Source organism: Gavia stellata, chromosome 1 (assembly GCF_030936135.1).
Source record: "Gavia stellata isolate bGavSte3 chromosome 1, bGavSte3.hap2, whole genome shotgun sequence".
NCBI lineage: Eukaryota > Metazoa > Chordata > Aves > Gaviiformes > Gaviidae > Gavia > Gavia stellata.
In genome coordinates this window covers 95,158,097-95,175,454 of record NC_082594.1, presented here as the reverse complement: position 1 = coordinate 95,175,454, position 17,358 = coordinate 95,158,097, and the positions used below count along the sequence as shown (strand labels likewise).

Here is a 17,358-nt window from a genome sequence, read left to right as displayed (position 1 = left end):
TAGCTTTAACTTAATACAAGTTATTTTGCTGGATACTGTAATGAAAACATTCTGAGAAGCTAAGTGGAACAATACAAATAAAAAGTGTCTTACTGTAGACATTAAAAACATGACAAAGCAAAGGCTCAAAAAGGTTGATCTTCTAAATTTTAATACAGTCCAAACAAAAACATTGTTATGGCAAGTAGGCAAGCATTACATTAAGATTTCGTGGTGGGGTTTTTTTGTGTGTGTGGGTTTTTTGGGTTTTTTTTTTTTTGGTCAGTTCTAGGTGTATAAAATTAGGCAATTCACTGTCTACTCCTACGCAAAGTTACAATTTTTGACAATTTCAATGTTCCAGGATACAGGGGAAGAAAACTTAGGGAACTTCTGCATGTTTTCGTGGGTTTTGTTTGTCTGGGGATTTTATTTGTTTGTGAGTTTTTTCCTTTAAGTTCTGAATTAAAAACAAGGGTTCACTCCCCTACACAGTGCTTTATTATAAGCCACTACTTTCATTTTGCAGATTTCACACTTGCAACTCAACTCAAAGTTCTCATTACTTAGTCTCCACAGAGATTTACAAATGAGGTGGAAACTGAACCTCTCTGACAGCAACTCTCACACAAACTGTTTGAGTAAACATGATGTATGTAGTGCAAAATGGACTGTACAGCTTTCCTGTCAACACTGATGCATCTAGCCCAGAATTTACTTTACATGCTTATAATGAAGAAGTAAGAGTAAATTTCAGAAGTTTTTCATTAGACAATTAAATACCTGACTGGAAGGTCCAGGAGAGGCAAAAGGTGAAGGACATGGTCCATCTTGCAATGAAAAATGTGCAATAAATACTATAAGTTTTGCAAATGCACCCCTCACTTCAGCACTAGGGCATTCCAAAAGATACTCAGAGAAGCGGTTTGAAACATTAAAAAGGACGTTGTGTGCAAACCAAAAGCGTACATTCTTGCTGTGACGAAGAAGGATGCATAGTGCATCATACCTGAAATAGAAGATGACACAACTGAAGTATTATGACCAAATGTAGACATTAATGAATTTTGGCAGACATATTCTTTTGCAGAATTTGAAGAAAATACATGTTAAAAGGTGATCCCCAAACATTTTTGCTCACAAAATGCTTACAATCAGATAAACTGTAGTTCCTATAGTGATCCTCTGTTACTAGCAATCACAAATTAAAAAGATACTTCAATTAAAAAACTTAACATTTAACTGTAGCATTTTACTTCTATCACCCGTAAGAACTAAAACGGGATTACATCCCCCTAACTCCCAAACTACTAGTCAATGCAGGTCCTGAATTGGCAGCCATCATTGCCTCTGTATTGGAACTGGGGGAGAGGACAAGCAGCGGAGAACACGTGAGGTGGATTTCATGAGCTGTGTATAAGACAGGTAACTAAATATGCAACCTATCAGGAATTTATATTCTCATTTACAGATTAAAAAAACCAAAATCCCAAAGAGTAAAATATCTGTTCCAGAGAGGGTCTTGTGTGACTGTCCTCCTTCATGCAGCAGTATTTGAACTCCCCTTGATCTCTTAAAATAACAGCAGTAACTTAGCTATTCTGGAAGTTGCTATTGCAGAAAAACTTGAGGTACGTATTTGCCATGTATTACACAACTACTTACTAGTAGCTGGTAAACTACTGGTCATCATGAATACTAGATTTTCTCTCTAGTTCTACCAGCAGTAATCCACACTCCTCTCCCCAACACAAAATAACCTAGCTTAAAGACTAAAAAGTTGTGGTGCTATGAATAAGATTGTACTGTTTGTTATACTACAGATTTGAATTACAGGCCCCGTAGCAATGTACACAAAGCACTCTGCTAACAGACTCTAAAAGATCATATACATGTTTCAGAAACAGAATACAAATATAAGCTGCAAAAATGGGTTGAAAAGAGCTTTGTTTAAAACTACTCAAACCATGAACAAACCGTTCTGAATTAAAGTCAGAATACATAACCTATTAGTTTTGCGCTAGCAATAGATTCTACTCCCTTATTCTTTTTAAAGGATAAAAGGTAGATTTAAGCTCTCTTTGAAAATGAATTTTGAAGCTGTTCAGCTCAGCAGCTTATTTGAAGGCTGTTCCTTCCCAGTGTTTTCTGTTCAAATTTCCCCCCCTTTTCATGTACACCGAGACCATGTATTTGGGGGAGGAGCAAAAATGGGACAAGACCACTAACACCTTTTATTGACACACACACACACATATATATATATATGACTGGGATCTTTTAACAGACATCAAACTTCCAAAACTATAATTGTTTTTAAAAGACAAGATACCAATCACTAGCAGGGCCACGGACTATTTTCTTTGTATGAAATCCTGTGGTGAAGAGAAATCTAGCAGCAAGCTGAATACTAATCATAGTTATTTCTTCTGCTTCAGGCAACAGATGATCTTGTCCTAAGGAAAAAAATCAAAACACTCACATGTAGTCAAAGTAAAAGCAATTTACTTCTAATAATTTAACTGATTCCAGATTACTATTTTGTCTGACATTGTGTTCCAATTTTAACAGGAAACTTGATCAAAACAGCCTCTAGCTTCTGTAACGTATCATTTGAAAATTTAAGCTCTAAGACAGTAACAAGTACCTGGAGGCTCATGTATGTCTGACTTTTAGAAATTCAGCATCTCACTTTTGAGAACTGTCTTCAGCAGAACAGCCCACAAACTTAGACATTTTAACATGACTTAGTACATAAGCTGAGTAATATAGTTAATAGTTCAAAGTATTTTTTGTTAAATATTCTGGCATGTTATCACTGATGAACAAACTCAACAACAGATGTTTAACTGCAGAAGTCCAGAAAGTGTATTCAAAGCAGAATGCACAAAATTTTCGCTGGCTAGACAAATTCTTGACAACACAAATAAAAATTCTTCTTGCAAGAAATTAATCCGTAATTATAGCACTAACATACTAACCTGGAGGAGGATTTAAGTAGACACTATTACAAGTAAGCAACTTCTTTATGAACTGGAAATATTCTAGGCTGTACTGCATACGATTATGCATGAACTGCACATTCTGCTTCCGTACACTTCGTTCAATGGCTGATGGCATTTTAATCTGATGGGGTTTAGTGGTGATAGCAAGTTCTGAAATATATTTTATTAGTTCATTGTCTTTGTCTATTGTGTCCATACGTTCATAAAAAAGAATATAAGCATTCCACCACCTCTTCTGGCGTCTGTAGGACATACGTTTCATCATATGATCAAACACTTCTCCCATGTATTCTCCACCAAAACACTGGTTTTTCATTTCTTCATCATCATCCATTTTACACTCTGTCACATCTCCATCATCAAATTTATACCACCGATTTTTCTCACCATCTCCACCATTCCTCTGGATAATATAAGAGTAATAATGTCCACCACTGGCCTGGCCACTGTGTACAAGTACACCGACAAGCCTGTATTTCGTGCTCCCAGAGTGTTCGTTTTCTGACTGTTCATTTTGTATTATCTGATTTTCAGGATTTACATCATCTCCTTCCAATTTAGCTACACCTGCCACCGTGTAAGGCTCCATGTCCAGCTCTCGTGGAAATTCAAAATAATCATTGAACTTGATTGCACATTCCCTTTCCCAGTCATAATCAAATCGTTTCAACTGGATTGCAAGAACTGGAGGCAATTTCTTAATCAACAAGCGTTTCACTGTATCAACCTAAAAAAGGACATGAACAGTTAATCAGATCTCAAATTTCCATTCATATACTCTTACCAACAACCGAATTCAGTAATTAAAGGACAACTTTTTTTCCCCTGAACATGAACTAAGACTGGACTTAGTATGGCTGTAACACCACAGCTGTACATAAATTTAATATATAAGGAATCATTACCTTTTTGTTGCATTTTTCACAATGATATGCATTTGCACCTTCCAATAAATCTCCTTTGACATACTGTTCCAAAGAATCAAGAAGATTTTGGTGATTTCTTATATCTACATTCAGAGTTGTGAAGGATTCCTCACATTCATACCTACCAATAAACAGACAGATGTAAGAGAAAGGTAGAAATGTGTTCAACTCACATTTTACGAGTGCTACAGAGCACTTTACTGTGGAAGTTTTATTCAACATTTGATGTCAATTTCTGGCAAAACAAGTTAAAAAAAAGAAGGAAGAACTGAACTCTTTATTGCAGTCTTCCTATGATTACATTATAGTATCTGCACATTGTATTTTTTGATCTGCACTATCATTATTTTATGAACATCATAGAAATTACTTGTATGTCTCAAGTTCACCAAGAACATTGTGGAAGTTGAATCTTTTAGCACATCTTGTTTTTAGAGCAGCTGAAGTAGCTTGACAGACTCTTGGCTAACTTAAACTAGTAGAAAAGCACAGATAGCAAAGTAGAGTACTTTTTCCATTGCTGAAATTTACTGTCAGGAATTAGACTGATAAACACAAATATTGTATCATACCTGAAGACAACAATTCAAAACAGATAAAAAACCCCTGAAAAACCTGAATAGCTGTCTTCATAAAATCACTTTCCATATTTATGACTGGCTTTGACTTACTGATTCCTAGCAATGAACCAGCAACGCTTGAGAGACAACCAGTTAAGACATTTTGGAAACAGCTTGGGGTTTTTTTGAAAGATAAAGAAGCAATGAATAAATTAAAAAAAGTTGCATCTATTCAACATAACCCTGCAGGGCTTGTTTCTCTGATATGCAATCAAGCATACAAAGGGTTTTGTAACAGTGAATAAATTAATATTTAGAAACACTTCAACCAAAACAGTAATATTCGTTCATCTATTAAGTAACTTACAAATTTAGAAAGGCTGTTAATCTGTCATACCCCAATCCAATAGTTTAGTTTATCATCAGTTTTCTCCTCCCTAAACTACAATCAGGGTAACATTTTCATTAAGAAGTATGATTATGCAAATCCAGCAGAGTTCCAAAAAGACAGGTAATACTTCAGAATAGTACATAATATCAGGAATGAATGGTAACTCACGTTGCTTCACATCTGTATCTTCTATTTAATTACCCATTGCATATAAAATAAAATCAGTGCTTTCATTTTATCTTGCAATATTTCAGCTTACTTCTGGTCACACATTTTAACCCATGAAACTTAAGATGTTCCACTTACAAGTTCTCCTAATTCATACATGAGCTCAACTGAAGTTGGAAGATTACCACAATAAAACCAGTTTATATCTGTGTTTTTCCTGTATTTTAATTGCTAATTGAAGGATAACACTAAATTATCAACTTTCACAATAAGGAGAATTTGCAATGGTAATGTGCAGAGATCTGTATCATTTAAGAATCACACATAATCTGAAAGATGTAGTGAACAGTAAGAAGTTAGTGATACAAAATTTAACACAATAATTAAAAAAGCCAACTATTGAAAAAGAGCAAGTCTATCATTAGGCTGCCTTGAATCTTGTACACAATTCTAATCATCCACCTCAAAAGGGATATAGAAGAAAAAGTCTAGAGAAGTACAATGCCTAGTTCTGTTCTTTCACTGAAGCATTTGTCATTGATCATCATCAAATAGTGGGCTACAGACTTACAGTCTGATTTGGTATGGGTGGTTTTGTTTTGGTTTTTTTTTTTTTTTTTTTTTTTTTTTTACATACCCTACATGAAGCTGAATTTCAGTATTCACATTTAAAGTTAATTAAAAATACAGCAGAAATCTTAAGATAAACTTTCTACATCATTCTCCTTAATTATACCTTACACAGTGAGTATGAATGGAGTTTTACTCATTGGAACTAAAAAGTCATACTTGGGTCAGCTCTGCCACACACTGTGGAAGACAGCAACAGCTGTTGGCCATGTGTTGAGATCTTACACATTGCATTTGGTCCCTAAGTTGTTTTCACTTTTAACATGAAAAAGCTATCTCTTCCTCCCCAATCTATATACAATGCTTCACATACTTGATTATTATTTCATCTACTTTGCAGATTGTATTTCAAGGCACTTGAAGACAAATTTATGTTAAAGCTGTAAAAAAACCAAGGTAACAAATTCTATTAGCTTTAAAAAAAAACCCAAAACCAACCACGACAAAACTCCCACTCTTGACTCTCTAGTCACTTTTATAAGGATATAAATGCAGGTTGTTTTTCTGTAAAAAAGGACAATATTAAACACTTACCGATGTGGGCATCCTTGACAAATCTTCTGATCAGCAAAGGACCCTCCTAAAACTTTACTTAACATCGCTGGATGGCCCAAAGCTTTTAAAGCTTCATCTAAACTGTCCACCAAGGAATTAAAAAATTCTAAAGCATCATGTTGTTCGCGTAGATTTACAGGTTCACCCCAAAGTCTGAAAACAAAAGCACATTCTTGTCAAATATTTTTTGGTTTGTTCTCCAACAATTTCTTTAAAAAAAAAAAAATATTATTCAAGCTATTAATCCCTCCTTCTTAGTAGGCAAAACTATTTATTGGTTTGTGATGTAGTATACCAACTGTTACTCCGTCCCTGACACTTACTTACTGGTAAGTAAAAACAAGCTTTTGTGTATAACTTCATACCTAATTCAAAGTCTCAATATCAAGGTCAAGAACTACTAGAATTCGAAATAACCGTCTTGCTGTAAATTTTGGTTTATTAACAGACTTCTACAGAATGGTGAAGAGGAAGGATAACAGATACAATGCTGCACAAGTTCTGCTAATTTACACCTAACATCACTATCACTTCTTCTACTACAATTAGTTTTGTTGCATTTCAGTGGTCCAGTGAACAGATATCAGTACTAATTTTTCTATTTACCTAAATTGTTTCCAAAACCCTCTTGGTACATAGTACTGTAGTCTGGAAGCTGCTAAATGACCAAAAATCACTTGGAGATGCCTCAGAACTCCAATATTGTACTCTTTTCTATCTTCTGTTTTACTCAGTGCTGGTTTGTCTTCATACTGATGCGGATAACCAAACACATCATCTCGTGGGTCAACATTGCTCTGAAAAGCATGAAGAAAATTTGTGCAATTAACTTTGATATGTAGCTGTCTCACAGCTAGTTGTATCCCTTGTTTAATTTAACAATCTAAGGTGTTTCATATTCTCAACTGAACAAACAATGTCTTTGCATGCATTAACAGAGTTCTAGTGGCAGAAGTGGTGTACAGTGCTTTCAAGTACAAATCCATGAGGAGGAAGTCTGCAAACCTTGCTACTTGGATCTTTTGAACTGCCTCTCTGGCAGCAAGCCTATTCAAGTAAGAAACACTATGCTATTGTCCCCACTGCTAGCAGTTGAAAGCAAGGCAATTAGTAACTTAAATTTGTTATAACCTTTTCATAAAATAGAACTCTATTTTAAAGACACGCAAGTTCTACCTAATTAAATTTACCTCATTGTCCTGCTTTTCATCCCCAGACATGTCATCATCTACATCACTGCCTGTGCCTTCAATTGCAAGAATCCCATTCCTGATGGCTGGAATCATGTACAGCTGCTGAATGACAGAATTCATATAACAAGTGGCACCAGCATTTTTCAGTCCTACAAATCCCTTTGGCGGTCGAGGCCCAACAGGTGGTAGATATTCCCATTCTGTAAGCGCTTCACAAGCTAAAAAAAAAAAGCAGAATGTGATTAGGAAACTATTTTGTTATAAAAGAATTAGACCATCAATGCAGTACAAAGGGCAGTTGCATAAAATTAATATTAGTCTGTATCACACTGCAGCTTAATAAAACAAATGGTCCACCAGAAAACTTAATTGCTAAAATTAACACAACTTCTATGAACAACAGTTCTATCTGTAATCTTAACATTACACCATTTTCTCGTATTGCATAACTAAAAAGGTGGCCAGACAAAAATTCAGTCTATTTATGTATCAAACAGAAGTCTTCCCTCAATACCAGCAAGTTTCTTAGCTGAAGAATTCAGCTGAATGATTCTAGAATATATAACCAATTTATAAGCCTTTTACAAAATTTATAAACCTTTTAAAATTACAATATTTCACTTATGCTTCACCTTTCCTTGCCAGGATGGGAAGCAGTTTTAGATAATGCTATCTATATGACTCACGATAGGGGGTTTTTTTTTCCCTCCTCAGTCTTCTCCCTCAGACCTCTCACATCTCTTCAGAGTACATTTACGATCACAGGTTTCCTATGCTAACCTGTTGTTCTGTGGTTTTTAAACACAAAAAATTCTGATGTAAAAGAAAGTAAGAGAGCGTGCATGTTTACAAGCAAGCTTTACTTGGTATATGAAACACACAGCATGCACAGTTCATACATGTGTTCTCTCTTCTGTCTCGTGTACCATGGAGATCTGGCATTCTATCCTACCTATCAAATATTTGAGTAGAAGGAAACGCCATAAAATCCTTCTAATTGTGAGGTGATAAGAAATACACTACTTCCCAACAGAAAGCTGAAGAAAAAAGGATGAGGCGGGGGGTAAACCATAAAGCTGCCCTTTTCATTTGTTCATTTGAGATGGAATTGAACAGGAAGCGACTGAAAAATAACACAAATGACTCACTGATACCACCAACCAGGCAAGTAGCACTGCCATTTTGAGAGACAGTGGAAAATTCGGCCACAACAACCCCATTCGGCCACAACAACCCCAGGCAACGCTACAGGCTTGGGGACGAGTGGCTGGAAAGCTCCCCGCAGAAAAGGAGCTGGGGGTGTTGATCGACACCCGGCTGAATATGAGCCAGCAGTGTGCCCAGGTGGCCAAGAAGGCCAACGGCATCCTGGCCTGTATCAGAAATGGTGTGGCCAGCAGGAGTAGGGAGGTGATCGTGCCCCTGTACTCGGCTCTGGTGAGGCCGCACCTCGAATACTGTGTTCAGTTTTGGGCCCCTCACTACAAGAAGGACATTGAGGTGCTGGAGTGTGTCCAGAGAAGGGCGACGAAGCTGGTGAGGGGTCTGGAGCACAAATCTTATGAGGAGCGGCTGAGGGAACTGGGGTTGTTTAGCCTGGAGAAGAGGAGGCTGAGGGGAGACCTTATCGCTCTCTACAACGACCTGAAAGGAGGTTGCAGAGAGGTGGGTGTTGGTCTCTTCTCCCAAGTGACTAGCGACAGGACAAGAGGAAATGGCCTCAAGTTGTGCCAGGGGAGGTTCAGGCTAGATATTAGGAAAAAGTTCTTTACTGAGAGAGTAGTGAAACACTGGAACAGGCTGCCCAGGGAGGTGGTAGAGTCACCCTCTCTGGAGATATTCAAGGAGCATGTGGATGTGGCATTGTGGGATGTAGCTTGATGGACATGGTGCTGTGTGGTGTTGGGTGGGTTGTGGCTTGTTGTTGTTGTTGTGTGGTGGGTTTTTGGTGGTGGTGGTTTTTTTTTTTTTTTTTTTTTCTTCCTCCAGGTTGGACTTGATGATCTTACAGGTCTTTTCCAACCGTAGTGATTCTGTGATTCTGTGAATTCCCACCATGGGATACTATTTCTAGTTGCTTCTGGTTTTGCTAACTATACAAGTTTAAACATTCTGTTAAATCACAGAATGATTTGGGTTAAAAGGGACCTTAAAGATCATCTAAGTCCAACCCCCTTGCCACGGGCAGGGACATCTTTCATTGGATCAGGTTGCTCAAAGCCCCATCCAATCTGACCCTGAACGCTTCCAACGATGGGGCAATCACAACTTCTCTGGGCAACCTGTTCCAGTGCCTCACCAGCCTTATCATAAAGAATTTCTTCTTTATGTTCAATTTAAATCTACCCTCTTTCAGTTTAAAATCACAGCCCCTTGTCCTGCCACTACAAGGCCCTGGTAAATAGTCCCTCTTCATCTTTCTTATAAGCCCCCTTTATATACTGAAAGGCTGCAATAACGTCTCCCCAGAGCCTTCTCTTCTCCAGGCTGAACAGCCCCAACTCTCTCAGCCTTTCTTCCCCTATTAGCTCAAGTCTGGTGTGTCATCCCTCTCCCCCCACCCCTTTCTTTCCCTCTTAATATTACAGCCAAAATGTAATATCCCATTTAGAGGAGCATATTTTCTGCAGCCCTATGTTTAAGAAAGTCTTACATGCTTTTTATTGATAACAAAATCTGTGTTAAGTATGTGCCTTTTGCCATCCTTGTGAAAATTAGCCCAAGTTCCATTTGACTATCAGCTTTTGAAACACTAACATTTGTAAGTTTTTGTACAGACAGCAATTGCTATAATCTTTCTCCAGCGAGAAGAAGAAAAGTTCTTTAAGTGCAGAGCTGTGCTGAGACAAGGCCAAAACTGAAAGAACAAACATCTGAGAAGGAACTATGACAAGCAGAGAATGAGTATAGAGCTAAAAAGCGAAACAGGACAGTGGACCTGTGTCTGTGTGCAGACAATGATGACAAATTACGTTAGCAACCAAGAGACTAGCACCAAAACTAATCTGAAAATACCTGATGAGTTTCTGGGATTGGTTAGGCAGAGCCTGAAACAATGAGACAAAAGTAGAAGATACAGACTGAATGAGGTTCCTGAGAGCTGGTATGGACAAAGGGGAGTAGCCCGAGATTGGGGTAAGGAAGGGTCACACTGTGTAAGTGACTGAGGCTGGAACTTGGATGCAACCATGTAATGCAAGTCAGTACATTTACTGCACAAAGAAAAACAAATAAAGGCTACACTAACAAATTTTTCTAAATTGTGACAGCCTGATTTTGCAACATTAAAAGCAGCCACAAACAAACGGCAAACTAAAAAACCCAGCATCTAGTCCAGCTGATAACATAAACAAAACCTATACATAATATATACATTAAAAAATAGAAAATAGATAATTAAAAATATTACATACTAGTGATTGCTGTACCTATGTAATACATTTCAGTCAAGGTGTCTACTATCTGTTTGAGATTTCGGACACATCCAACTGCTAGTGCTACTAGTAGTTCAAAGCCAGCATTAATAGTAGCTGGTGAACTACAGACTGGTATGGCCTGCTCAGCAGGCAGTTCTCCATTTCTCATGTATTGTAGATAAACATTGGATGCTGGAAAGATGAAATCATCTATCAACTCCTGAAAAAAAACCAAAAGAAAATAAATCACCTGTTAACATAGAAATGCACACTATTTTATAACAGAGTAAGAGTTATTATATAAATGAATGTCTGAGAACCAGAGGAGTACTTAAAAAGAGTTAAAATTGAGGTCAACACCATAACGAGCTTTTAAATTTAGAACAGAATACCTCCATCCTAAAGTGGCTCCCTGCAAACCCACCTGCCCACTGTAAGTTAAAAATAAATCTGTATTATTATTCTTGATTGGCAAAAATTTTCTTTTGCCAAACCAGTATTATCTACAAATCTCTTTATCAATTAGTGCTGAAAAAAACAACATTGCTGTTGTATAATATCAGAGGTACAAAAACCCCATGTCTGATTAAAGAGATGCTCAGATGTCATGCATTTGTTCAAACCTGCCATAAACATTAACAGCACTAATTAAGAACATGTGGAGAAAAGACAATACAGGGGTAACTAAAGAAAGCAGTCCTGCACAGGACTATCCTGTATCTAGCTCACTATCCTTGTGTGATGTTTGCCTTTGCCAAGTCTTGGACTAACAGCTCACTAGGTCACAGCAATTCCATATACAGTACTTCCGAAGAATGAGAATGTTAAGTACTCTTATGAATGAAATGTGTAATTTTTAAAAAAACGTATTTTAAAATAAAACATTGAACTCCAATTAGAAGCCCTTGTCAAACAGTTACATTGGGACCTTTTATGGTTACAGGCCACAAGATGCGAAGCTTCTTTTTACCTATTTATAGTAAAAAAATTGAAAAACTCCATAGGTCAAAAAACTTGAACTTACTTTAATGAGATTAGCACCTCCTTTTTCACAACCAATATGGTATTTCTTCTCAGGTGTCTGGAATGCTAACAACTCTTTTGTTACTCCAAGGTGACCCTCTAAGATAGTTTCTTCAACACCTGTTTCCCCTGTTCTTTTTACTTCATCCTGCCATTTAAAAGAAAGTTAGGATACTTTAAATAATATACATTTCCAAACTTAAAACTTTACTTTACAACAAAGCAGCAAAAAGCTGATTATCAGAAATAAATTGATCCTAGAACTTACCCTAATCCTCTTAAGCCAGTCAATTTCATTATTGAGAAGAACTTCAGCATTGGGTACATTAATATTACTGTTGTAAGCATAGTTAAGAAGATGTCTTAAGAGAGTGAAGTAGTCTCCAGAATGCTTAGCTCTCTCTCTTGCAGTACTCTATGTAAACCAAAGACAAATTACATATAAATTCACACACACTTCTACTTACAGTGCAACACTAACATATTTTCCCTAAAATGGGCAATAAATATGAAAGAAAAGAAGGGTAAGATAATTTTTAACCTTTTAGAAGTTTACAATTATATTTAGCTGTTAATGAGTGACTTCTGGAATATTTTAGCAGCAATTTCTATATCTGAATGGGAAACAGTCAGTCAAGTCATCAAATGTTCAAGAGAGCCATGAGCATGCAGAATTGAAGAGCCCTGGCAGGCCCAGTAAAAGAAGGTAATAACTGTAGGTATCTATCTAATCTGCTAATGATTTTTACCTGAAGGGTAGCATTCACTGAAGATCAAAGGCATATATTAAAGCTTATTGTTCATGTTCTTATCAGAAAATGCAAAAAAGTCCCTTTCCTCCTCATCTAACTCAAACTGAAATTAACTGTGTTGCTTGCCTATACGTCAAAAGGAATCTACATTTTAGTGACTGTTGTAATAGCAGGTAGGTATTTTGTCTTATTACTTTTTACAGTAATTTGCATTGTACTGAAGCCTTTACCTCTAAAAACTTACCCCTAGAACAGTAAACAGCAGGGTAATGAAGAAAAGGAGAGGTCTCTGTCCCATGCAACACCTGGTAGCCATTAAAAAGAATTGCTCCTGTGCCATCTGACGAACAGTTCTGGAAATCATTTAATAGAAACATTAAATACAATCTCCCTATCCAAACAGGACATTAAAAAACCCAATTACATTTGTGCTTATCTGCTTAATGTCATTTTCTAAAATAGCACATAATGTAATAAATGGAAATACTTTAATTACTCACTACCCATCGCTTGTTTCTCCTTGTAGTGAAATTTTAGACATGTGAATTACTATTACAAAACCTGTTTCACAAATCAAATATTTAAAGGTAAAAGAAACTTATCAGCACCTAACCACTAAACCTCCACAACTGCCAGCAAATATTGGATAACACAACAAGCAATTTGCAACCCTAAATTTTACTGTTTTTTTCTAATCAAGCACCAGTTGTGCCAGAAAGACAAAACAGAACTATCCTAGTAAAACTGCTCTTATGTATCACTACAGCAGTTTGCTGAGCATCTATGAAGAGATCAAAATTTACCATTAGTAAGAAATGAGAAAAGATGACCCCCTGAAAATTCAAGTGGCTGGAATTAAAGGAAATTTTCCATCTAAGAACTTAATCTAACCACTGCAATAATGTGGGAACAGATAAGACTAAGGAAAAAAAAAAAAAACACTAAGGCAAACCCTGCTCTTTCAAGTTGCAAGATTGATTGTCTGAGCATTGTATCTTCTAAAAACTGTCAGAAACAACTCTGCTTGGGTGGGGAGAGAATACAAATGAATGCTGTGCTTTATGAAAGTATCCCAATGTATAAGAAACTGAATTTTACAGTGTCTTTTTGGCATGGCTGTCATTGTTTTCTGCCCATGAGGTCGCTGTGGAAAGCACACAAAAGATTCCTACTTCCTTCAGAATTCTTTCATGTGTGGTTAACTGTGTTTCAAAGACATGCAAGAATGACCATGAGGTCAGAGCAAAGATGCACCTAGCTGAGCACCCCGTCTCTGGTATACACCTAGGGAAGTGCACAAGAAGAGGGAAGCATGCAGTGACACTTCTCCAGAATGTTCTCTCAGCTTGTAACAATTTGTGGTTCAGGAAGACTACCAAAAGCAGTATTTCATAGCCCTCACTGGACAAATTCATGAAAGAACCCCTCTAACTATTTCCAAACTGAAGGTTTACACTGCTTAAATGTTATGATCAAGAAGTTCTTATACAAAGAAACACTGTTCTCCATTTATTCTCCCTTTGCTAATTCTGATTTTAAAGGTCTCTGTGGTATTCTCCTCCCACCATTTATCTCTTCTCCAATACAAAGTGCCCCAAGCTATTCAGCTGTTCCTCAGATGGAAGTCATTTCAGAGGTTTGATCTCCCTTGTCAGCCTTCTCTGATCTTCGCAAGTTCTACTACATTGCTTTGAGTTGCAGAAGACCATGGGGTGGAGGGGGTCTGTTTTGTTCCTAATAATAATAATTCACATTTTATGGGAACTGATTGCTGAGCTGACATTTTCATAAAGCTTCTCACAGAAATTTCTTTTACAACTGCTTGGGACACATCACATAGACACTCCTCAGGTTCATGCACTTAAAGGCAGAATGAAATAGTTAAAGGTGGTATTTTCCCAAAGTGAGAAATGTGACCAAGGAAACACATATTTCACACTATTATGTCTCTAAGGCATATGCAGTATTTGAACACAGACATTGTATTTTTGTGAAGCTGTAACAATCTAAGAGCTCTTAAGGAACCATGGGAGGGATGCAGCTGCCTAAATGCAGGCATCTAGTGCTATGTCAGACGCCATGACAACTGTGTAGAGCTGGCAGATAGGACATGAGTTGCATGATGAACTCACACTCACCTGGTCAAACAGCAGGAGGCCAAATGCCTCCATTAAGGCAGGCAACCTCAATCCCACTCTATTGATAGCTCCAGGATACAGATTTCTATTTCATTAACAGAAGTCAGCCTCTTCAATGGGTATAAGTGCCACTGCTTTACACAAGCACTAAGAATTTTTATTTATTTGCGCCACGTATGTATGACCACCAAATATTTTGTAGCCATCAGCTGAATACTTCTGGGTTCCAGGATCATTTAGGACTAACTGTTCAGCTATCTACTGTTGACTAAGCCAGTCTTGTATTCAGGGGTCACCACTACAAAATCAATTACCTTGAAGAGTAAGAACTGCTCTTGTATTTAGTATTAAACATTTTGCATTCTGTTTCTCAATTTATACGTAGCATGTTTATGCCATGAGGAAACAGCTGAAGTCACATACAATCTCAACCTCTGAAAGAAACAATCAAAACCCACCAATCCATCTGATCTTTTCCAGAATGATCATATTTGTGAGATCTGAACTTAATCATCTTCCTTGTCTTTTATGGTGCACCAAAAACATTTTCTCACATGCATATTTTTGCTCACATTGTTCTCCGATTGAGGACAGGAGATTAGAGAACAATAGTTGAAAACAAAGATATTCAGAATTCTGTCTGGTATTTGCTAAACTTTCTCTGCACTGCAAACACTAAATTTGTTTCCACATTAATTCAGAAAAGGAACTTTTTATCTTAGTTCAACTTCACTGATTCCATTTTCAAAGAGGTCTTCCATTTCTACTCATGTTTATGCTATTCTAACCATCATGTAATAATGAACAGTTGCATTCTAAGTGAGATTATAATATATATCAGAAATTTTACAAGCATATGAGAGAAAAGAGCTCAATGGTTATCTTCTTGTATTGACAGTATGAACCATTTTTCCATACAATAAATGCAGCTTATTTCCCACTCTGGCGGAGAAAGAAAGCAGAGATAAGGAGCTGAGCAGCAGTCCACTTGGGTAAGAGAAGCCCTTAAAAATTTTATCCCCTCTGACAAAAAACCCTAACAAACTTCATTCATTAATGCTACTCTTATCTTTAAAAGGGAAAAAGCTAACATACCTGGGGAATTAAGCCACTGCTGTTCAGACTTGGGCTGACATGTCAGCAAAACACGTGGAAAGAGAAGCCCCAGCCTGGGGACACATCTAGTTTCTTCCAATATTTTAGGAATAAAAAGTACAACAGTCAACTATTCACTAGGCATAACAATATGAAATAGTTGGGATTCAAATTCAGTCAACAAAGCTCGAATCAGCAAGACGACTAACCATTGGAAGAGACTGGCAAAACCAAGACACATATTTCCATCTGTAAATCAAGACTGTAGGTTTTGCTAAAAAGACCTACCTCCATCACAAACTGTGTTAGACAGAACCTGTGCAATGAAATTCAGAGACTAAACTGTTTAAGACTTACAGAAAAATCCTCACAAAGAGAACCTGCAGTTTTCAAAGACTGATAAGAGTGGGAAAAAGTCATCTTTGGTGTAGGTTTGTCATTCTGTTCGTAAAAACAGAACATTGCTATCTTGCTAGTAACTATTTTAGTGTTTTACACGGTGCTGTAAATGTAAAACAAAGCAGACTAATTATTTTATGCAACCAATTAACAGTTAAATGTACTCATTCTATGGGGTTTTTTGTTTGTTTTTGTAGTAAACATTAACACAGCTATTCTGTGAGTTCTTGCAGCAAAAAAGGCATTATGGGCTCAGCATTTTTATAGTGGAAAGGATCACAAAATAGATTCATAGCAACAAAAGAATATCCAGTATTTTCTTCTTTCGGTTATTCTTGATGACAAAATCCCGGCCTATTAACCCAAACCAGTGAAAGTGATAGCAAATCAACTTCCAACCCTGACACCTGATAAATGGTGGCAGAGATAAAAACAAAAGAAGAGAGATACCCAGATGTGATGATGGCTTTTCAGCCCATGTAAAGCGACAAGAATCTCAGTTTGTGATACTCAAAGCTTAAAGAAAGCTTTTATGTCCATTTAATGAGAGACATGTCACACCAGAAGCAGCCCCAGAAGTTTTAATGTTGTAATACTGCCAATAAATAAGCACGGAGACCACACAGATTTGGCCACTATATTAGATAATAATCTTTAAGTTCTCCAAAGTTATAATTTGTGCAAACACACTTTTTACTTACAAACTAAACCTGAGAACAGCTCACTGAACTTAATATGCAAAGAAATACTTCTGTCTGCAAAGCTTTGATACCAAACACTAACTGAAATATAAAGAAATGCTGGTGAACACTTGAGAAATGTCACTTAAATTTCAAGTACAATGCCAGAAAGTCAGATAACTACAGTGAAATTTATTATAAAAATTATCACCCATTACTTACATTTGTACAATTAATATAATGTAAAAAAGCCACAAATCTTTGGATCCACACAAAAAAAAATAATCAAAAGATGGGGCAGCACTAACACTTGCCCATGCTATTCAGTTGTACTGGTACTCCAAATTTGACATGTGGCCAACATACACTTACTGTCAAAATAGCAAGTTGATTATCAACTGCCGACAGTTTTAAAAATAAACTTTATAGTGATTTCTTACTCAGCCTT

The 17,358-nt window shown here is 36.8% G+C and overlaps 1 protein-coding gene across 4 annotated transcripts in view; it reads right to left on the bottom strand.

Annotated features, from left to right (window-relative positions):
* The window catches only part of USP9X (ubiquitin specific peptidase 9 X-linked), an 80,886-nt gene that overhangs the window by 16,087 nt on the left and 47,441 nt on the right, over positions 1-17,358 (bottom strand). For 3 of the 4 annotated variants that reach the window (XM_059822200.1, XM_059822214.1, XM_059822222.1), the window contains exons 26-36: positions 12,843-12,951; positions 12,115-12,261; positions 11,848-11,994; positions 10,821-11,043; positions 7,405-7,625; positions 6,821-7,011; positions 6,194-6,367; positions 3,890-4,031; positions 2,961-3,711; positions 2,312-2,435; positions 763-988 (exon numbers count right to left, since the gene is read on the bottom strand). In XM_059822200.1, coding sequence (XP_059678183.1) covers positions 763-988; positions 2,312-2,435; positions 2,961-3,711; positions 3,890-4,031; positions 6,194-6,367; positions 6,821-7,011; positions 7,405-7,625; positions 10,821-11,043; positions 11,848-11,994; positions 12,115-12,261; positions 12,843-12,951 — 2,455 coding nt within the window. The remainder of the gene's footprint in view (positions 1-762; positions 989-2,311; positions 2,436-2,960; positions 3,712-3,889; positions 4,032-6,193; positions 6,368-6,820; positions 7,012-7,404; positions 7,626-10,820; positions 11,044-11,847; positions 11,995-12,114; positions 12,262-12,842; positions 12,952-17,358) is intronic. The other variant, XM_059822207.1, reaches the window with a different exon arrangement.